Below are 23,372 nucleotides of genomic sequence, written 5' to 3' on the forward strand. Positions count from 1 at the left end.
GTGCTCACTTGTGTCCATGCTATGTGTTTGCCTGTCAGGGCTCAAGGAATGACTGCAGAAAGCTGACAGTCAAAGAATTTTGAGAATTCATTTTTATGCCAGGTTTTTTATTTTGTTTTTTAGGTTTAGACTTTCATCTTTTGCCCCCTCAGGAATAATGTTGGTCAAAATACTCAAGAAACTCAACATGGTACTTTTCAGAAGCCGAAATCAGGGATGGGGGTTAGATGGTAGGGGGAGGTGTTATTAAATTGATCCATTTCCATACTAGTTGAAGGTATAGCATTTGCAAATGTCAACTTTACTTTTTATGTGTTTTTATAAAATCTGCTATAGGGAAAGCTTCCCCCAACTTTCGGTCAATTACAGTATCATTCATTGGATCTTTCATAAAATGCGACAACCAGAGCAGCACGTCATGTTCTACAGGCACATACAATAATTAAGGAAAAAGTACAGACATATTTAAATACTAGTTTTCATTATTCTCAACCAGAGTCTACACCTAACCAAAGAGCCACACTTAGAGAACTAGGTGATGCCAAATCCAACAGATTACCTATCATCACCATCCTAGAAAGTTTTACTTAAATGTTATAATACCTCTACTTTTCTTGCAGGAAGTAAAAAATAACATGTCCTAAAGGTTATGAGATCTGTATTTCATATGGCACTTGGATACCTAAGTTCTATAACCTAAAACATTACCTTTTTTTCTCATTCTACAAAGAGAATCTTCCAAAATTCTACGGAACGCCAGGCACACTGCAAGGTGTTTTCTAGGTGTCTACGTAATCAATCATCGAAGAATCCCCTGAAACGACTGCAATGCCATTTTACACATGCAGGAACAGTAAATGACTGGCAGTCACACAGCTTACAAGTAGTGGAGCCAGTATTCATAGCCCATGTCCGATTTACATCCATAACCTGAGAATAATGAAACCTGTAGTATTTAAATATGTCTTTACTTGTTAAAAGACTGTATCGGATAAGAATATAAAGGTATTTTAATATGTATTAAATTTGTTTCATTTATTTAAAAACCTTATTTATACAGGCTCCCTTCCACAAATTTAAATCAATATTTGTGTGTGTGTGTGTGTGTGTGTGTGTGTGTGTTTCAATGAAACTCAAAATAGCAACCCCCTCAAAGAGACGAGCCTAGAAATCATAAACATCTTTCTCAGAAATTCATATCCATTTTCAAAACTACAGGGTGTTTCCAATTATTTTAAAGCATATTGTAAAATACTGAATTCTCTAAGTAATGTTCTTTCAAACCATCACATGTGACATTTAGATCAGAAGAACAAAGCACACACATTGATGGAAAGGAACACAAATTTACTATCATGTCCCCAGTCCTTGTCAGTATCAGCAAATATGAAGGGCCAAGGCTGATGCAATATTCTCTCCTAAGGCAGAAACACCTCCATCTGCCTCTCTCTGCGTAAACAGGGTTAAGCCCCTGCATTCGAAGGGACTGTCCTGGTAAAGAACTGCTGTCTCACTCTTTCCTTTTAACAGCCACTGTGTGCTCTTGCGCAGGCACCTCCTGCGAGACACGGGAAAGGCCTGCAGGCCCCGAGTTAGTCCTAGCTTGTCTGGCCACACCGAGTCCGTCGGAAGTGCATACCTGTCTAAGACCACCAAGTCGGTTGCAGTCTCAGCATTACTCTTAAGAATTTTCTCCAGTTTCTGAATCTTTTCTTCTAATTCCTCTGGATCACATTTCCCATTTAAAATGGAAGCAGTTAGTCCCAAAATACGAGGGCATGACGGACAACTTTCACAGAGCTAACATAATACAAGATACTAACAGTAAGAAATTCATTTTGCAAGGCCATAATAAAAAAGGCATCACCATATTAAAACATGTCCAAAAAGACTGACAAATACTAAAAATATTACTTGCAGAATTATGGTAGCATGCTTAAAAGTTCCACTTATCACAAAGGCAGATTTCTTATGCTTAAAATTTTATTACAGATTTAGTTTTATTATAGATTATTATAGCTTATTATTATAGACTATAGATGTAAATGAACATTAATATTCATTCATTCATACACTGGAACCAAGTTCACAAAATTAGTAACTAATACTATTGCTTTGATATATAAAAACACTGCTTATACTCATTAATTTGACCTGAATTATTAAGACTGATAAAATATAAAAACTTACCTTCATAATTTCTCGATATGGGTGGTCTAGGATTGCAAGGTGACATTCATCAAACACCAAAAGGTTAATGTCTGACAGTGACAAGTAACCATTTTTCAAAACAATCAAGGCGACATAGCAAGTCATAATGAGAACCTAAAATAAAATTGACATCAGTATGAACAAATGTACCATTCACCTGACGGGACACACTTACATGAAAGGAGGTTATGGAGCCATTGTATTGTGAGAACTAAGAAATCCATTAGTCAAAATTAATACAAAAATTCTAAATGTATGGAAGCTCATACTTTAGAACCAAGAAGTAGAATTAGGAAAATATGAAACAGACTATGAAAAACAATTCTTGCTAACAGAGACCATGTTTTTATAACTCTCTTAAATCTATTTCAGGGTTTCAGGTTCCTACAGCCATATTTTGACTAATGAGACCTGTCAATTTAATCAAATCACAAAACAATTCACAGTTTTTTCTTTTTTCCCCCCATTGAACTGACAAAGTTTTCCAGAAGATGACACAAACAAAATGTGTTTTTTCCATTTAATTTATCCTATTTTATTTTTTTCCATCACCATTTATACCTCACACCCTCTTCCACCTCTACCCACGCCCTCCCCCGCAATCACCACACTGCTGCCGTGCCCATAAGCTCTTTCTCGTTTTTGCTCAACCCCTCCACACCCGCCTCCCCCTGCCCACCACCACCACCACCAGAGCTGTCTGCCTGCTCTCTATCTGAGTCTGTCTCTATTTTGCTTGTTAGTTCAGTTTGTTCATTAGATTCCACATACGAGTGAGATCATATGGTAGTTGTTTTTCTGTGACTGGCTTATTTCACTTAGCATAACATCCTCTAAGTCCATCCATGCTGTTGCAAAGGGTAAAATTTTCTTCTTTTTTATGGCTATTAAATGTTCTTTTTATAGATTATCATTCTGTGGACATTTAAGTGGTTTTTAATGTGGACTTAACCCAAAGTGTGAGACATACTAGCAGACTGTATGCAGACTGTTAAAAGTTGGTTAGGAAGCAGTTCTTAACCACTTCAGATCCACCAACACGTTCAGCACACAGAAGACCCTCAACACATGCTGGCTGCATGGCAACCTTAAGTGAGAGGAAGTCTCGTCAAAGAGCTCCACCAAGAAATGTCTCCAGTTTCAAGACATTTCACTCAAGAGCACATGTTCTGAAAGCACGTTATCTGCAAGTTGGAAAGAGTCGGAATGTGTGCTTCCCAAGCAAGTAAATCACACTGATATAAGAGCAACACAAATTAGCACTTTATTCGGCTTTGGGAAGAGACCCACAGTGAGAAAGGGTGCACGGGCTAGTTTCTGGGCTGACAAAGCACAGGAGAGAGGGTTTTCAAGTCCAACTCAGCCAGCCAAGGCCGCAGGGCATCTTATAACCAAGTCAAGGACTTGCAGGGATTCACAGAGTGAAGTGTCGCTGCCAGGCTTACCTGGTGCTTAGTAAACTCCTGGTTCCATTTCTCTTTAGTCCAAGATGCAAGTACTTCTAGGTGTGCGTATTCCCCAACCTTGAGGTCTGAATGAGTCCTGACAGCCGACACTTGCTGAGCAACCTGGTTTGCTGGTTACAGACAGAAACTCCATGTAAATAGGACAAGTTGGCTCTAGTTGGTTCTCTGGGCTACAGTGATTCAGACAGTTAAAGAACCCCTTCTTATTCTGTATTATACCGAACCATCTGCATTTTAGAGATTTCCAAAATGCACTTATTAGACTCGCCACCCTGACCGTCACTCACTTCAGAGACCCTGTATCACATCCATGCTTTAGAGCGGATTTTCCCCAACCTAAAAATGTAGCTTTTAGGCTAGAATGAGAACTACTCCAGACCCACCCCTCCTGTTGTAGTCAATAAAATCAGATCGTTTCACCAAGAAACAATACAGACTAACACATATTCACACCTCATGCTGAGAACATATAAAAAAAAAGGAGAGGAATGACATGGTTGTATTAGTGCCCTAGCAGCTCAGGTTCACATTTTATACTTTTATTTTAATATATAATCCCAAACACATAAAACCCAGTATTTTTAACTATTAAGAAGCAACTATTTAACTTTCTTTCTACAACTGTTAGAGCAAAATCATAAATCAAAAAGTTACCTATGTCATAATCAAGCACCTTTGGGCATGTTTTGTGAAGCTAAAACATCAAAACAAAATAACTAACACAACTTAGATCATGTTACAATAGTAATCCATTCAAAAGAAATGCAGAATCAGGATTAAATGCAATTACATCTAAAAGAAAAGCTAAAGTTTTACACCTATGGAATAAAACAGCTAATATTTAAGAGAAATACTACAAAGTTAAGAAATAAGCAGCTCTGCTATCAGAATTTCAACAAGTACGTTACTTGTCAAACTCTCTACATTTTCAATAATTTAACCAATAATTTAATCTCATCCAATTTCCTCTATGCAATGTGAAAAGTACTTTTTTATTACCAGAGTTGACCAAGAACACAGTCCTTTTTCCATGTCTGCTGAAGTCTCCCCTGATCTGATAGGACAGCTCTTTAGTGAGTAGCACTGCAATGAACGTCTTCCCTGAGCCAGTGTTCAAACAGACTATGGTATTCCGATCCAGAGCTGCTTCAAGCAGTTCAACCTGGAAATACAGTGGGAAAAGATTACACACTTCTTATCTAAGCACAAAATTTAGAAAATGGGATTTTCTTTTAATTCAGGAAATTCCACTATTTTCTAATATCTTCCTCCAATAAGTTTGCCAAAAAGCATACTTCCTGCATCTGTGTATATGAATAATAACCAGACGCATTAAAATGCCTGTTATACAGAGCTGTAATATAAGCATATGTTGAAATGCATTTACAATTTCCTTAAGATTTTTGCACGGACAGAATACTTCTCTAGAATTAGATGAATGACTAAATTTATTGTAATCGGGGTTCTGCCAGTTCATAGTTGTTCAATCTCAATTCCTACCCAGCTCATGAGGAGAGACACATCCAAATGGATGAGGTTTTCAGAGGGGAGAAAATAAGGAACTTCACAAATAAAACTATCAATCCAATTACTCAGCAGATGTTAGGAAAGGATTATTAAGAACAAAGTATCTGGAATGAGAAAATTAATCAGAAGAGGAAAGCTTGAACAGGTAAATGAGTTTTATTAAGTTGTGTCAACTAAATGCTAATTTATTCTATTTTAGTGAAATGCTCCAGTATTAGTGTTCTCATTAGTACCTGATATTTTCTTGGCGTATAAATGTTATCATGAATTGCTTCTTGTTGCCATGGCAGTCCAAAGAAAGGACCCATTGGTGAGGAAGCAGGGGTCATGAGCTGCAGGCCTGCCATGCTGAGGGGTTGCAAAGCAGGGCTTTTCATTCATCCAGTGTTTCTTTCATTGCATTTTTGTTCTAGCACAGCTTACTACAAAAGGGAAAAAGAATACCATTACACAACCATGCAGAGTTAAAAACAAAAGAAAGCACAGAAACAAGAGAAACATCAAAATATCACTCCTATGGGCCTTTTAAACTCTTATAACTGTTTTAGCTTTTTCTTGATCTAAGAGGATCGTTTTTAAAAGTCAAACATTCTATTCTCTCCAACCCACCGACCCTATCCCTAGTAACTTGTCTGAAAGAATTAGACAACTGTACACACGTGAAAGTACATAAACATTTATTGCTGCATTGTTACTACAAAAAAGAAATAATTTTAAATGTATTAATAAAAATTTAGCTAAGCAAATTATGGTATGCCTATAATGAAATACTCTGAATCCATTAAGATAATACACATCTATATTTACTGACACAGAACCCTGTCCTTAATATGTATAACAACTCTTAAAATATATGTATATATAAAACATGTAAGTATGCACAGTAAAAATTCAAATGCCTGTCAACAGTTATTTCATCTAAAGACCAAAACACAGGTCTTTTTCTCAACTAGCAACCTAGCATAGATGACCAACTACTTAAATATGTACCTTTAAAATTATACATCTCCTACACATTTAAATATCAAAAAATAATACTAATAAAGTGAAATTATACATATCCCCAATAAACTAAAACAAGGCACACCATTCTGTGAAATGATAGTCTGTCATGGTATCTAAGCACTCCTGTGGATTTCATGTCTTCTTTCCCAAAGATAAATCTGGTAAGTAAAACGATAAAATAAAAATGGAGTCTTTCTAAAATCCCTAACCTGCAGATAGAGGGTTAGGGTTTCCAATCTCTATGTGAAAGCCCAGCATCAGCTTGCCTAACTGTCAGCAGAATTTGCTTGCCCGGTAGAAGGGAGTTCTCTCCCTTGCGCTGCTTGGGAGTGTTCACTGTTATTACTCTATGAAACTGAAAGGAAGAATACAGCTTTTGTCCCTTGACAACAAGAACGCTGAATCTCCTGACATTAAATGGATAACCCTGGGACAGCACAGTGACCTCAGTTGTTGCATCTAATCCAGCAAGAAGTCTCAAATATGGGCCTTCGTATAGGCACAACACACATTCTGATTTCAGAGGCTACTGCAGTGGCCAGAATTCACCATCCAATTAATACAAGCGCGATCCTCAGTAAGGGAACAGGGGCACTCGGCTGCAGGAGCCAAGGACCTCAGCAAGGCTCGCGCCATCTGTGGAGCAGACAGTACAACGGCTCTCATTACGCTGTGGAGGACGCAAGCAGAGAAGCCGGAGCACATCATGAAAAACTACCAAGTCATTCTTTTCCCGGATCAAAGGAACACGCTGCTCCTTCTCCACGGAACCAGAGCCCCAGCAGCCATTCCTTCCACCCCCACAAAGCTTTCACTTTTCTCCATTCCGAAGGCCCACGGGATGCACACCCTCAGGTTCGTCAATCAAGCTTTTTACTCAACACAGCTGCCGGGACGCCAACGTGAAACCCTATTTTACCTAATTTCCTGCGATCCACAGGTCAGTCTGCAAGCCAAGGCTAAGATCTGCAGGCACCTCTCAGCTGGCTACCTTCGTGGGCTCCCTCCACACACCTCCTTCCTGACTGCAGGCTGCTTCCGGTCTAAGATTATGTATGCTTAAGTGACCCCTCACTTCTCACCCAACCCAAATCACAGACACAGTAGAAAGTATCAGGAAATCAGGCTACATCCGGGTGGAGGATGGGGAAAAAGGAAAAAGATAAGAGGACAACAATGCCTATAAAACTCCAACTACACCTCCCTCCACCAGCACAGCCAGGAATCAGCAGGACCCCTCCTCCCTACCACTGTCACGTGTCACCATTCCTTCTCATATAGAATGACATCAGTAATTATGATCATTAATAACTCCGGGAAAAAACTGTCCAAAAACAAATGAGAAGAATGTTCCATTTTTTTTTAAAGGGAGGTCTGTATTCTTCAAAAATGTAGCTTAAAATACAAGAAGAAGAAAAGAAAGAAAATGTTCCAGATTAAAGAAGACTACAGGAGACATAACAGCTAAGTGCAGAAACTAATCTCCCATGTCAATGGCAGATCCATGCCTTAAAGTCCATTCCTGAGTCCAGTGAAGAAACTGCAGAAAGCGGCAGTTAAACTCCCTGCAGCACGGCTCGGGGCTATGTGAGAATAGCCTTCTTCGTAGGAAATACACACTGAAGATTTAGTGGTAAAGGGCCATGACATATGCAACTTATTCTCAGATGGTTCAGAAAAAGAAACCAGGTATAGATGTAGAGTGTGTGGGTGCAACTGATACAGCAAGTGGGACAAATGGGTAACGCATGTATTCTTTGTCCTATTCTTATCCTGAACTTTTCCGTAAGACTGAAATTATTTCCAAATAAAGAGTTCTAAAAAGTAAATAAATACGACCAACTAAGCCAGGATTTCCTGGAGTACAGGAGCTGTATGCCTCACACACCCGGTGTCACCCACAGCACCGATCACACCTGGCCAGGGCACACCGGCACCCAGTCCGTACAACGAAAACAACGCCCACGTGAGTGACATGAAAACCTCCAGACGGCCTCTCTGCCTTTCATAACGCAGACCACATTGCGCATGTCCAGACGCCACGCACGCCTCATTCTTCTGCTGGCACACGTGCTCCACAGAACAAGATGACACCTCACGCTCCACAGCTCTGAACTTGCCTGGTGCATGTTCCGGGTATACAGTTAAATCAGTGGTTCTCACCTTCCTAATGCCGAGACCCTTTATTAATACAGTTCCTCATGTTGTGGTGACCCCCAATTTCATTGTTACAAACTGAACGTAACTAAAGCATAGTGATTAATCACAAAAACAGTATGTAATTACATATGTGTTTTCTGATGGTCTTAGGCGACCCCTGTGAAAGGGTCATTCAACCCCCAAAGGGATCGCGACCCACAGGTTAAGAACCACTGATTTAGATAAATAAATATTCGATGAACTGAGTCAGAGATTCATGAATGTCCACACAGTAACGTGTAGAGCAGAATCACAGGCGGCTCAAAACCTCTATCTATTTGGCTTGGAAATCCACACCACCGTTCCTCCTTGGAGGTGTAACGAGAGAAGACTTGCAAGGAAATGGAGGACAGCCATTTAGCCCTCCCAGTTATAGTTTCCATGAGGTTACAACATTTACACTAATTGTCATTCTTTCAGTATACAGGGGCTGGCCCCGGTAATATACTTCCTATTTAGGGAAAGTAGATCCAAGATTTAAAAATTCAACAGGTAATCCAATCATGTGAAAACAGAAGAACCTATAATTCTGCCCATTTTGAGTTTCTTTGGCACGGTGCAATGGATTTTCCCCCTCACTCGGCCTTAATGAAATGCTCTGAATCCCTGCTGGTAAGTGAAAGTGCTAGTTCATAGATGAACTGACTACAGTAACTGCCTTAGCAGCGCCAACAGTTACTCCACGTGACTGTTTTTCAATCACAGATTTTAAATTTCTGGTCAAACAATTTACACTCATGAAATTGGTGAGGCTGTTTCATAGTTTCCATATATTAAAACAACTTAGCACAACACACGATAAACTCTTCTCCGCTTCCCACACAGGTTACGTCGCGGGTTTACCGTTTTAATGTGTGATCTCTGTGTTGCTGTTGTCTGCACTGCATTGTGACATTGTGACAGCAGTTTATTGGAAAATCACAGCATGCCCATGCTTCTGCTCTAAAAACAAATGCAAAATAGCCAATTTTAAGATTCCTGTACTTAAACTGAATATAAACACATCTATAAGAGTGTCTTATTAATATGAAGAGTTGAATAAAGGCCATTATTTTGTATTAAATTTTAAACAAAAGACATTTGGGTTATTTTAGGGTACCACATTATTCTAAAACAAAGAGCAAAAGAAGGAACAATAGCAGGCCTAATTCCAAGAGATGTGGGGGAAAGAAAAAAATTCAAGAACAGATTCTAAAATGAATACAAGGAAATAAAACGAAGTAAATAAATTCTAAAGATGAAGACTAGAACAATGAAAAAAATAAAAGAGTAAGTATGTGTTATTTCCTAAATTCACATACACAAAAGAAATAACGAAGGTCGCCAGAAGAGGTCAGGCTGAAAAATCCAAATCATCTAGTAATAGGTCTTCAATATGTATATAAAATGTTATCAGCAATTTCAATTTCTCAAAATGAAACTGAAAACACAAATTCAAAAACAGTTAAGTCCACACTATAAACTAGTATAGAACTCATTTATGAATAAAAGAATTCAGAAACACAGTTCACCAATACTGTAGAGAAATTTAAATTTAGAGGTGGTTCTCCTAAAAGAGATTCTAAGTCAGAAACTAAGGAAGCACGAAGTTGAACGTTTAATTGAATCAGCACACGTTGGCTCTGTGAGCGCTGGCCGGAGTTCATTAGCGCACTGCAATGCTGCTACCAGCACAAGCTCGGGGTGAACAAATGGAGGGTCTCCTTTCACTTACCTAAGGGCAGTCTAGTTGTTTAAAGAACATTCCTGTGGAGGTTAAACTTGCTCATTCCATACACAAATTTACTTTGCTAGGAACTTAACAAAGCAGAATGAGGGTACCTTAACACTATTGAAGTATGTACATATTTACCTCAAAATGCTGATTCTAAGTTCTTTCAGTTTCCAAGTCTGTATTAATTCATACCCTAGGTAACCTAAAAGCAATCAGAGAGAATATTTTAGAACATAAAACTCCATTTTAAAAACCAAATTTAAGAAATTTCCTATTTAACAAAAATGTTCATATTTAACTTATCAGAATAAGATCCCTGATAAAATAATTTAGTTATCTATTGGGAGTCAAGAAAGCAGTACATGTCTGAAAGAGCTGCCCTTTAAAATTTCTATTTATTATGTTCTAATACAATTGAAAAGTTTTAAAAGTTGTTAGTATAATCCGGCATCAGGGAGAATTCTTGACAGCACATTACATTATCCCCCAGTAAAAACTGGCTTTAAAACTCCCAGACACCAGGACAAGTCAGCATCAGGCTGACACGAGATGCAGGTTACCGCCCTAACTGCTCCTGTCAGTGTGCTTCCTAAAGCTGCCTCATACTTCAACGGGCAATTCCAGCCTGGCTGCCACTTAGGAAGATGCAAGTCAATACACCACCATCACTCTCCCCTCTTCGCTAATGCATATTCGCCTTCTTTCTGGACGCACCATAACCGAAACAATAAACCAGTGATCCTTTAAAGTTCACTGCAGCCTCACTATGATTGCTGATTATCTCAACTACTTCCCTAGACAATCCTGTGTAGATACATGAGAACGTGAACATGCCAGATACAATGAGAACTTATTTTATGTTCATAACAGAGCCAATAGGTCATGTTTTCTCATTTTAATTGATGACCACAACTTAAATTACAAACATGCAAAGTCCTGTTTGACAGGCCCCTTTTCTAACTCTGAAAAAGACAAGCCACATACCAGACTCTCTGTCAAGTTTTAGAATAAACCAACAGACTGACCCCACATTAGCATCTAACCCACTCTATGGCTGTACCCGTTCACACCAAGGCTTGTCCCAACAGACAGCTAGCCTGCTCACCGGAAGGCTAAAGGCATCAGGAGCTTCCTGGTGCGCATTTTCAAAACTGGTAACAGAAAATTCCAGCTCATCCATTGCCTTGCATTAGTGTCCCAGATTCTGATACTCGAGCTTTACAAGTACGAACGTCCAGACTTCAGCCCTACTCTTGTGAAGCCCAAATGCACTGCTCCCTACCATGAAGTCCCACCGTGAACAAAGGAAAACAACATGAACACTGACATTAAAACACAGCCAAAAGCACTGGTGTCAACAGAAAAAACTAAGAAATGTTTCAAGAGTTTTTAGTTCCTAGTAAACAACCAAAAAACAAGTCTGAGGTGTTCTAAATTAAAATTACAGAGGCTAGAGAAAAAGACAGGAAGAACGGCCAGCCTGGGAATAGCTGTGAGCTGGCTCTAACAGGGCTGCTCCTGCCCCTTGGCCCACGCTGGAATTTCGGATTAGTTTCCAGGGGCTATTTCCTCGATTATTCTGAAGAGAACAGCCAGGCACCTCGGACCCCCAGGACCTGGGCTTCTTACTTACACCTGAGCTTCCTAAACTTGCCCACCGCCTACCCAAGGCTTCCCTGGGCCCGGAGCCCATCTCGGCCTGTCCAGCTCCACCTTCCCCTGGCCTCTTGGTCTGGAGCTCCTGTCGAGCCTTTCAAATTGGCTTCCATCTTTCTCCCTTACTTGATGTAGGAAAACGGCTGCAAAACTCCAAGGAACAGGCTGTCTTTGCGACCTAACCGTGCTGCTAGTGGTTTGTTTAGATTCCAGGCACCAAGACCGTCTTCTTTTTTGCCAGAAATGGCCCAATAATCCCTTTCTTTTAAAGACTGTCAGCCATGGAAGTTAAAATTGTTTAACATAACAAATATGCTATGGCTTTCCAAAGCATTATTCTAACGCCATCAAAGCCTAAGTGACTAAAGACACCCTCGCCTCTGGATACAGTGACAGCTTTATGTGGCGGCCCCTGTGGTTGCTGGTATAAGGGCAACATTAAAAATAAGAGGCTCCTTCCCCATCCTTTGTTTACAGAATTCTTCTCAGTCCTTTTCCAATGTATGTGAATCTTACACCTCTAGCTCTTCTCACTTATTTCTCAGGAATGTTTCTTAAGGGCCTGAAAGCCACCTCTGAAATGTAATCAAGAACGATACCGTGCAGCCCTGGCCAGGCGGTTCGGGGGGCTGGAGCATCACCCTACACCACAGGCTGGAGGTTTGGTTCCCAGTCAGGGCACATACCTGGGTTTTGGGCTCAATCCCAGTCAGGACACTTAAAAGGAGGCAACCAACTGGTTTCTCTCTCACATTGGTTTCTCTGTTTCTCTCTCTCTCCCCTTCCCCACTCCCTCCCCTGTACCCCTTCCTCTCTCTTTCAAATCAGTAACATGTCAAATCAATGAGCATGTCCTCAGGTGAGGATTTACAATAAAGGAAGATAATGCCCAATCTCCAAGTTTCCTAGGAAAAGATGGGCCTAATTTGCCACCTGACTCCAAATTGCAAAACCTACCTCCACTGATAAAGATACAAGAAATTAGCAATTTATCTTGACAGCATGGAAGTAATAGGCTGTAGCCACTGTCTTCTCCAGCTGTAGAGGCTGACCTGATGCACATCCCATTCTGGTTCAATGTTCACTCACAATAAAATCGCTTTCTTCCCTTCTACCTTTTTGAAGAGATTTTCTGGGTTGCAAGATTTTGTTTCTAATTCTATTTTCACATCAGCTTTACAAAAAAACACCACGTCCAGTTCTCAAATAGTATGCTGTTGCGGCCAACGGTAAACTGAGTGGGGGGGTGAAAGGATTAAGGAAAAGACAGACAAGAGAATGAAAGCTGGGTCTAGGTGGGACGCTGCCTCCCTGATGAGGAGACAGCGCCAGTGCCCACAAGCCTTGTCTTTATTTTATAGCAGATGCCACGAGGCAAAGCAGGGATGTGATCACGTAGTTTACAGCATTCTCGTGAGTCTCAACCTCACTCAACTATATGCACCTGAACTCTACCACAAGGCACAGGGGGCTACGTGTTTGGACCATAGGTTCAAGCTTAATTGTGCTGGGAGGGCCCTGCCCTCCAGCTGGGACTTGCACGTGGCAATGAGAGGACCCTGTCCTTTCATTAGTCCGAGGCTTGAACCTGGCCAAAACACTGTAGCCGCGCCCCATATCGCCCCCTTTACTTTTGTTTTTAAACACGCCTATTTACATTATCCAAAAAACTCTAAACAAATTATTCAGCATAATCAAAACATCAAAAAAACAAAACAAACCCTGGCTATTAACAAAACCAGAAACACAGCAATGTTAACAAGAGAACAAAAGTCTGGCTAATAACAAAGCAATACCAATGCAAAACCAAACTACAAACATGTTAACGTTTTCAGGATATCTTACTCAAGGTCCTTAGATTTAGCTCCGCAAGATTTTACAGAAAACTGACAGTTCACCAATGCTAGCATAGCTTCCACTTGCTTTTCTAACATCTGCTTTAGCCTCAGTCGCCATCTTCTTCAGCTGACTCCATGCTGATACCTCGCCGATGCAAAGATGTCATGATGCAAAGCCAGTCTCCTGGATCAGGCTGTTTGGACGGTTGACCTCGGCACTGAGTCCGCACCAGTCCCAGTCAAATCAGCCCTGTCCGCACAGGTGGAAGTCCGGTCCCTTCTCAGCTTCTTTAGCCGCTGCTGCATGGAAACGAGCAGCCCTCGGTCCTGCAGAGCTGGAGACCTCCCACTCTGAGTCTGGCGACTCACATGGACCCAAAGTCCCAGGGAGCCATCTGGTCACAAACAAAGATAACCAAAGCCTAGAAACAATGCAACTTCTGCAAGAGCTTACAATCTAGGTCTAAATAAAAAATTACTTCCTTAAACATCCACCACAGCCATCTTCTGCTTTACAGTGGCTTAAACAAAACCTAGGAGATTTCTACCTTATTTTATATCTTCCTGTTTACTTATTTTCTACCGCCTATTTTCTACCGCTTGCTTCTTGCCGCTTGCTTTCTACCACTTATTTTCTATTTCTACCGCTTATTTCCTACCACTTATTTTTTATTTATTTCTCTACCTCTATGAACTATACGTCGGTTTGGCTGTTTTTGCCCAAACCTTTCCTGGGTTGCAACCCCTGCTTATTTATTTCTACAGCTTATTTCTACTTATTTTCTACCGCTTATTTCTACATTTCTACCGCTTACTTCTCTATTTATTTCTCTATGCTAACATAGCCATAAACATGGCTGAAGGAGTGGCTTCCACTCCTTGCTTTTCTGCCATTTGCTGGGCCTCAGTTGTTAGCTTCTTCAGCTGACCCCATGTTGGCACCTCGGCCCCTAGTGTAGCCTCTGTTTTCTTTTTCTTCTTCTTTACTGTCATCGGGGCAACTCTGTCTCTTGAATGGAGGGACAAGGAGCTTCTCTGGGTCCATTGTGGTGTCGCACATACCGTTCTGGCACCCAAATTGGCTGCACTGCTCCTTCTGGAAAGACACAAACACAACCTCTTCTCCCCCTTTTTGTTTTAGTAATTGCATTTTAAGAGTACGATTGGCCGAAAACCGGTTTGGCTCAGTGGATAGAGCGTCGGCCTGCGGACTGAAAGGTCCCAGGTTCGATTCCGGTCAAGGGCATGTACCTGGGTTGCGGGCACATCCCCAGTAGGAGATGTGCAGGAGGCAGCTGATCGATGTTTCTCTCTCATCGATGTTTCTAACTCTCTATCTCTCTCCCTTCCTCTCTGTAAAAAAATCAATAAAATATATTAGAAAAAAAGAGTACGATTGGCTACTAAATCCTGAAGTGTCTTCCCCAGCCTGCCTAGCCTCATGCAGAGACCACTGGAGTAGAGACAAAAATCCCATTCTTGTTCTTGCTTGTTGAGAAGGCAACTGGAGAGGCTTACAAGTAACTAAGTGGAGTCGGAAGCCACTGGTCACTTTCTACTATTTGTACCACAAACTGAAGATAGAAGCAGGAATTTTCTCTGGGCCTTCAGCTACATAGCAATCTCTAAGTTGCTTCCGCTTATTTCTACCTTAGAAATCTAAAAATGCTTACTTTAAAAATGCTTCAATTATTTCTACTTATTTTCTGAATTTCCCAAGTTTTACACTGAGCTAATATTTACCACACTTCAGCTCCCTACCTTTGTGTTTTTTGGCCTTCTTACTTTTGCTTTTTAAGCTTACTCTTTTTTTCTTTTCTTTTTTCTTTTGAGCTTACCTTATGCGCGCGCCTTTGGAGCCTCTTTTCACCTGACCACCTTTTTAAATATATTTCATTGATTTTTTACAGAGAGGAAGGGAGAGAGACAGATAGTTAGAAACATCGATGGGAGAGAAACATCGACCAGCTGCCTCCTGCACATCTCCCACGGGGGATGTGCCCGCAAGCCAGGTACATGCCCTTGACCGGAATCGAACCCGGGACCTTTCAGTCCGCAGGCCAACGCTCTATCCACTGAGCCAAACCGGTTTTGGCATGACCACCTTTTTAAATTCCCCCCGAACTCAGGCCTTTTCGGACGCCATATGTTGGCGGCCAACTGTAAACTGAGTGTGTGTGTGTGTCGGGGCGGGGGGGGGGGGGGGGGGGGGTGGAGGGGGGGGTGAAAGGATTAAGGAAAAGACAGACAAGAGAATGAAAGCTGGGTCTCGGTGGGACGCTGCCTCCCTGATGAGGAGACAGCACCAGCGCCCACAAGCCTTGTCTTTATTTTATAGCAGATGCCACGAGGCAAAGTAGGGGCGTGATCACGTTGTTTACAGCATTCTCGTGAGTCTCAACCTCACTTAACTACATGCACCCGAACTCTACCACAAGGCACGTGGGGCTACGTGTTTGGATCATAGGTTCAAGCTTAATTGTGCTGGGAGGGCCCTGCCCTCCAGCTGGGACTTGCACGTGGCAATGAGAGGACCCTGTCCTTTCATTAGTCCGAGGCTTGAACCTGGCCAAAACACTGTAGCCACGCCCCATAGTATGCATGCCAAATAACAAAATTCCATTCCATGGAACTTCCTAAAACATGCTACCCAACTATACTGGGGAAAGGAGTTTTGAAAAGAAGAGGGAGCTAAGTGAGCAAACAGCCTTATTAAAAAAGAAATCTGCGTACAGAAAGGATCCAAAGTTGTTTAACTCTTTTTAGATATATATACATATATATACATACACACACACACACACACACACACACACACACACACCCAGTGCACGAAATTCGTGCCCTGTGCCCTCTTGCAGTCCGGGAGCCCTAGGGGAATGTTTGACTGACATATGGCTGCTGCGCTCAGCATCTGCCCCCTGGTGGTCAGTGCACGTCCTAGCAAGTGGTTGAGCGGCCTTAGCATATCATTAGCATATTACACTTCGATTGGTTGAATGGATGACCGGACACTTAGTGTATTAGGCTTTTATTATATAGGATTATTGACTTTAGAGACAGGAAGGGAGAGGAGACAGAAACACAGATGAGAGTGAAACATTGATGGGCCCCTACTGGGGATTGACTCCAAAACCCTGCCATATGCCCTGACCAGGAATCAAATTGGTGACCTATAGGTGCACTGGATGATGTTCGACAAACTGAGCCACACCGGACAGGGCTAACTGTTTTAAGAAAACTTCCTAAGGCCAGATGATGCTCTCACCTCTTAAGAGGTTCTCAAACTAGTACACAGCCACTCCCTCCTCACAGATGTTCCCAGGCTGTAAGGAGGGGCACCCAGTAAGGCAACTGAGGGTGTAGAAAGCAAGGACTTTTTGATTTTTTAAAGTATTTTTTATTTAAAGTCATACGCATGCCAGCAAGTGGTCCAGCGGCAGGAAGAATAAGGCTTATCGGACTCCACTACCTCTCTCTAAGGTTGTTTCCTTGCCTACAAAATAGGAACACCTGACTATTATGAGGATCAAATAAGACCATGCATGCATGTGCTAAGCCTGGTGCAGAAAAAGTGTTTGCAACACAGAAAATGCTCACTAAGTGGAGTTTCTTAAAAACCACACTCCCATCTCTATCTAGGACCATGTTTTCAAATTATTCTTAAGCTATAAGGAATGTCTTAAAGAAAACCTAAAGTGTTTAATTAATTCTAAAACTCAGCATAGAAAATACATTCTCATATAAATTTAAAGTACACAAGATCTTATACAGTATTTTAACCCAACAAAAATGAAAAAACAAACTCTGAACTACCTAGACATTATGAATTTATAGTAGGATAAAAATCAAATCTAAATCACAAACTATAGTATGTAGTGTGACATAAAGTTACATAGCTTTGTACCTACCAATTTTCTTTAAAAGCAAAGAGAAAAAAAAACACAACAAAAAGTACCATATACTATTTCTGTTGGCCCCACTGACATCACTGAAAATATTACTTCCCTTAACTATTTCTTAGGCAATAAAATGGTACAGATGGGCAAGAAATTATCATCATCATCATCATCATCACCAAAATGGACAAGTTTTGAAAATATAAAGTGTAAAAAAAATACAAAAAGATGGGAAATATCCCAAATTTCTATAGTATACAAAATAAATATTTCAAGGATTTATTAACTACTATTTGGTGAGTATAGCTTATGAAAAGACTAAGGTCAAACAAAGATTGATACCAAAGAGAAGAGAAAACGAATACAAACTTCAAGAATTTAAACACCAATATCTTTAGATACTAATTACAAATTTCCATTTTTACTTGTCATTTCTGTCATTAATTAGAAATCCTTGCATATTAATCTAGCCTACATTAACACATACAAAAACTTCATACAGAAATGTTCCCTTCAACATTACCAATTATAACAGCAAAAAATGCCCCTCCCACTTCCACCCCCAAACCTAAATGTCTCACAATGAATGAGGGAATGGTTTGGTAAACCATGGTTCATTTTACATGATACAATTCAACTGAGCCATTAAACATAATGAATTTATAATGAACAGAAATGCTTATGTTAGGGCATCCAATGAAAAATGCAGAACGTTTTTATTTACAATAATATTATGATTATGTCTTCAAGTTAAAAACTAAAAAAAAGAGCCCTGACTGGTTTGGCTCAGTGGATAGAGCATCGGCCTGAGGACTGAAGGGTCCCAGGTTCGATTCTGGCCAGGGGCATGTATCTTGGTTGCAGGCACATCCCTAGTGGGAGGTGTGCAGGGGGCAGCTGATCGGTGTTTCTCTCTCATCGATGTTTCTGGCTCTCTATCCCTCTCCTTTCCTCTCTGTGAAAAGTCAATGAAATATTTTAAAAAGAAAAGAAAAGAAAAACTAAAAAAAAAAGAAAAGAAAAGGGAGGGAGGGAGGGGGGAACAGAGAGAAAATATTCACTCAAAAATTGAGGACATGGTTACTACCTAGAGTAACTTATTTTCCTTAAAACTTTTCTGCATTTTAAAATTCCCTACAATCTGAGCACTTTATTACTTTTAGAATTGGAAAGCAAACTTTCAAGGGTTTGTATAAAGACAACAGTTTAGAGATACATGATTCTGTTTTAGGAACAAAAACTCCCTTCTGAAGCTATTAATTGTGGTAAATTTTATCCCAGTTTCTATAAGTTAAACCACAAATTCAATAGCCTTCTTTTCTTGCACTACTCTATGAACCAAACAAATTTCTGGGTTTCTCTAAATATGTAACATAAATATATTAAGTTTACATTGCAACGTAATTATGCCTAAAACTAGATTTGTCAGAAACTGAAGTTGAATGCAGGTCAAATACCATTTTAATAAATTCCATCCATCAAAATTTCCATATAAGAAGTGTCTCTAGGCTGCCAGCCAATGGCCCCTTTACTTGGAATACTTCTGAAAAAGACCACATTCCAACTCATCAAAATGGCACAGAGACCTGACTTCCCTTCCAGCTACCTAAAGTGACATTTCCCCTGCAGCCTGTTTCAGGAGAGGTAAATAATTAACACACCACTAGCTTTCAAGGTGAGTTTTAAGGTTAAGGTTTGATTCCAAGTTTCTGTATTTGACTCAATAAAAACACTGTTCAACAAGTCCTAGAATTTTACTCAATTCTGCCTTTTACACCACATAAGACCACCCGTGAGGGAAAAGGGGCCACTTCTATGTCAAGCGATTTTAAGATAATATAACACAGACATTTTCTTTTTCTTTCTTTATTTAATTATTTAGAGAGAGGGAGGGAGAGGGAGAAAGAGAAACATCAATGTGAGAGTGAAACATGGAAGGGCTGCCTCCTCCTCCATGCCACCTACCAGGGATCCAGCCCACAACCCAATCATGTGCTCTGACTGGGAATCGAACCGGCAACGTGCATGGAACAATGCCAACCGAGTCACACTGGCAGGGCAACATGGACATTTTAATACTATAGACAGGTCTGGTCCTGAGACAAAATGAGCCTACTAGACTGGTACAGATGATGGATGTTTAATCAACGTGGAATCAGAAAAGAGAACATTACGAGTTCCAGGCAGGGAGTAAAGCACCACACCACTGCGGTGGGCACTATGAGCAACCACTCCTGTTACCTGCTTCCCCTCGGCACCCGACACAAGTCTCCCAACCTCCACACGGAGCTTCTCCTTCTGGGGCCACACCCCTCTCCCCACAGCACTTCTCTCAGTGGACGCCCCTCACTCAGCACACACAGCCTATCCATACCACCCACATAAGGCTCCATGATCCCTTCTGCTCCTCATTAGATGCTATGCTATCCCTCCACCCCAAAACTGTGAACTCTTTGAAATGAAAGCTAGCCTCATACTTGACTTACACTAAATTCAAGGAAAGCTGGAAATACCACAAATATATTTCCATTAACACTACGTTGAGAATAAACTTTATTTATCTAACCTTAAATTAACATGTATCTTTATGGGTCAAAGAAAATTTCAATCTAGTAGATACTTCCTACTGTTTAAAGCCTTTACATAACCCCAATTATTTGAATACGTTTAATGCCTCCACCCTTGGCCCTCTCGCCCTAGAAAGACGAGTTCAGGGCTGAACTAAGAGCACCAACGCCAGAGCGGCATCAGTTGGCACAATGGCAATTCTGACATCACACAACTATATTCCTCCTCCCTCCTAAACCTTCTGGTGAACCCCCACCCACTACAGAAGTGTCTCCTCCTTAATGCAACCTGATCTGACACTAACCTTGAAAATGTCTCAGCAACAATTTAAAGCTCTACAGTTTCAAGTACAACTGGAAAAACCCAAAGACTCAAATAATTCTTCTCATTACTTTTTTTTAGAAACTATATTTTATTAGGTTTAAAATCCAGATAAAACTTTGTTCAATGTCAACTAATAAGTGCAGAAGGAATGACAGAAAAAAAATCATTTTTAACCATCACAACTGAAAATCGAGGCAAGAGTCATTAATGGACACTAAAACTATTGGGTGATAGTTACAAAAGAATATTAACATCATGTGACATGTAGCTCTGCACAGATTACCTATTTGACATGGAAACTGAAATTTTTCACTGGAAACACCTGCCAGATGCCACTGTAACTTAACCCAAGTGACACAATTAGCATCACCAACATTGAGACATGCACTTCCCCCCACGGTGAGGAACTGAAAGTACCAAAGCTACAAAACAATACCATCTCTGCAGCATTCCTGCTAAAAGTGCAAAACCTGAATCTCATCATGAGGAAACGTGAAAATCAAATCTGAGATTCCTTTTACAAAACAACTGGCTGTGCTCTTCAAAAATGCCAGTATCATAGAACTGAAAAGCTGAGGAACTATCAGATTAAAAGAGTAAAAAGACATGACAGCCCTAGCTGGTTTGGGTCAGTGGATAGAGTGTTGGCCTGTGGACTGAAGGACCCCGGTTTGATTCCAGTCAAGGGCATATGCCTGGGTTGCAGGCTCGATCCCCAGTGGGGGGCATGCAGGAGGCAGCTGATCAATGATTCTCTCTCATCACTGATGTTCCTATCTTTCTCTCCCTCTCCTTTCCTCTCTGAAAGCAATAAAAAAAAATTTTTTTAAAAGAGAGACATGACAACTAAACACAATGTACATAATTGAGATTAATGGGGATCAGACTATGCTACCTCAAAATATGTCACTTTGGCATAAGGATTTTTTTGAGCCGAAGGCAAGACCAACAGCAGACACAGGAGGAAGTCCCCGCCCTCCCCGGTTCTGCCTAACAGCAGGCCATCAATATCCCCCTGTCAAGGTGCCCCTTCTCCCACTCCAGTACCAGGAAGACATGACTCCTATCACTGGAGAGAGACCCCGGGACTTGACTCTGCATAAATAAACCTACTGAAATAACACTTTCCCCGTGTCCCTCGCAGGTTTCCCTTGCCACAAGTTACCACCCTTAGAAGTCCAAACTCCTTTTCCTCTGTCTCGTCACGTCTCCAGTTTATCCCCTTTATTAAAATGGCTATGCCTCTCAAGCCTAACCACTTCTTTGGGTTTTTATTTCTTCCTATGAAGCTCCTGCGTGCATGGAAAATAAACCTTTCTCCAGCTAATCTGTTCTTCGTCAGTTTAATTCGGTCCCCATCCACTGAACTAGACCACAGAGGGAAGCTACTTGCCTCCCCATAGGAACACTGGTGACATTTCAATATTACCAATGTGAAATTATCTGAGTTTAGTAACTGTGTGACAAATATGTAAGAGAATATTCTGGTTCTCAAAATATACCTCAAATATTTGGTAGTGAATAGCACAAGGTCTGGAATGTAAATGTACAAATTGATAAATATTGGGAAATGTAGGGTATTCTATTCCTACAACTCTGTAAGGTTTTTTTTTTAAATGTAAAGTTAAAAGTAAAATTCTACTGAATACTGGTAAGTCAGTATTTAGCTATCAGTAGAACACAGAAAATAGAACTATGTCCCATTTCATTTCAGAATAGTATAAAAATATTTAAGGTGGTTTTCCTCACTTAAAAACCTTTGTTTTACCTCCTGCCCCTTAAATTACTCATTCATTCAATAAATATTTATTGGGCAAGACATCCCTAGTACAAATCTGTATAATGGAGAAGGTGAGAACGGGCCTCAGTTCAGTTTTACAGACTGAGTAATAGCAGCATTAGTTAGGAAGGGGACAGTCAGGGCCTGCTGGGGACAAGACTCCCTGCAGGTCAAGCTGAAGAAATTTCGAGAAGCAGCATGCTGGAGCACCTGTCCACAGGAGAATGGTGAGACGACAAAACTGTAACACAAGCAGGAGTAGGTCATAAAGGGTCTTCTCGATGGCTCTGTGGGGATTTGGGCCTCGTCCTGTCCGCTTAAGCGAGATTTGGGCTCAGATTTTCTATTCTCAGTAGACATCAAGGGCTCTCACCTAGTAAACAGCAGCCCAAGAACAACTGTGTATCAAGGCCCAAAGACAAGGACATCTAAACACGAGAGGGAGACTCCTGAACTGGAACGCTTTCCTTCAGAGCAGACATTCCCTTCCTGTCACAAACATTCCCTCTCCTCACACCTGTGCCCGGGACTGTCCCTGTGTGCGCACTGAAAGTCCCTGTAGCACAAACCCGCACCCACCTGCCCCCACCCTGGGAGACCCAGGGCCTTTCTGGCCCCATCTCTAGCCCGAGCCCCTATCCTTGCCTCCTGTTACACGTTTCCACTTGGAAAGCCACACTCAGCTGCCAAGGGAACTTTTGGCTGTTCCAAAAATTCAATTAATCTAAAAAGAAAGATGAAGATTCGCTATTGCTAAAACTACAAACAAATTTTTAAACCCTCCATTACAGGAATTCAGGAATTCTGGGGAGAAAAAATCCAGCAGTATCAGAATAAATGCAGCCTCCTAAACGAACATGTCTTTTTCACTCAACTGTGTTACAATTAAACCCAATACATTACAGAGCAAATCCCTGAGAGAGAGGAAGGGAAGCAGGGTAGAAGTCAGAGTGGTGCTTGAATCCATCTGCTACCTGTAAGACCTCGGGCTAATTCTATAATGTCTCAGCCTCATTCTATAATGAGATCTACGACGATGTCTGTCCGCCCCAGACTCCGCTAGCTCCCCTACACAATCCACAACACATACATTTAATTCATTAGCCAAGTCAAATGTGCAAATCACTAGAAAATGCATAAGATGTTTGGTGGGGAAAAGAATTGCATGCACTGGAGGGAGGAAGT

The 23,372-nt window shown here is 41.0% G+C and overlaps 1 protein-coding gene across 1 annotated transcript in view; it reads right to left on the reverse strand.

Moving 5' to 3' along the window:
• Positions 1–23,372, reverse strand: part of DICER1 (dicer 1, ribonuclease III) — a 70,214-nt gene that overhangs the window by 36,094 nt on the left and 10,748 nt on the right. The window contains 6 exon segments of the mRNA XM_070412530.1: positions 1,640–1,800; positions 2,191–2,325; positions 3,657–3,787; positions 4,677–4,839; positions 5,438–5,557; positions 5,559–5,626. Coding sequence (XP_070268631.1) covers positions 1,640–1,800; positions 2,191–2,325; positions 3,657–3,787; positions 4,677–4,839; positions 5,438–5,557; positions 5,559–5,585 — 737 coding nt within the window. The 5' untranslated portion in view covers positions 5,586–5,626.

Source organism: Myotis yumanensis, unplaced genomic scaffold (assembly GCF_028538775.1).
Source record: "Myotis yumanensis isolate MYYU_CA2020_CCGP unplaced genomic scaffold, mMyoYum1.0.hap1 SCAF_1, whole genome shotgun sequence".
Classification (NCBI taxonomy): domain Eukaryota; kingdom Metazoa; phylum Chordata; class Mammalia; order Chiroptera; family Vespertilionidae; genus Myotis; species Myotis yumanensis.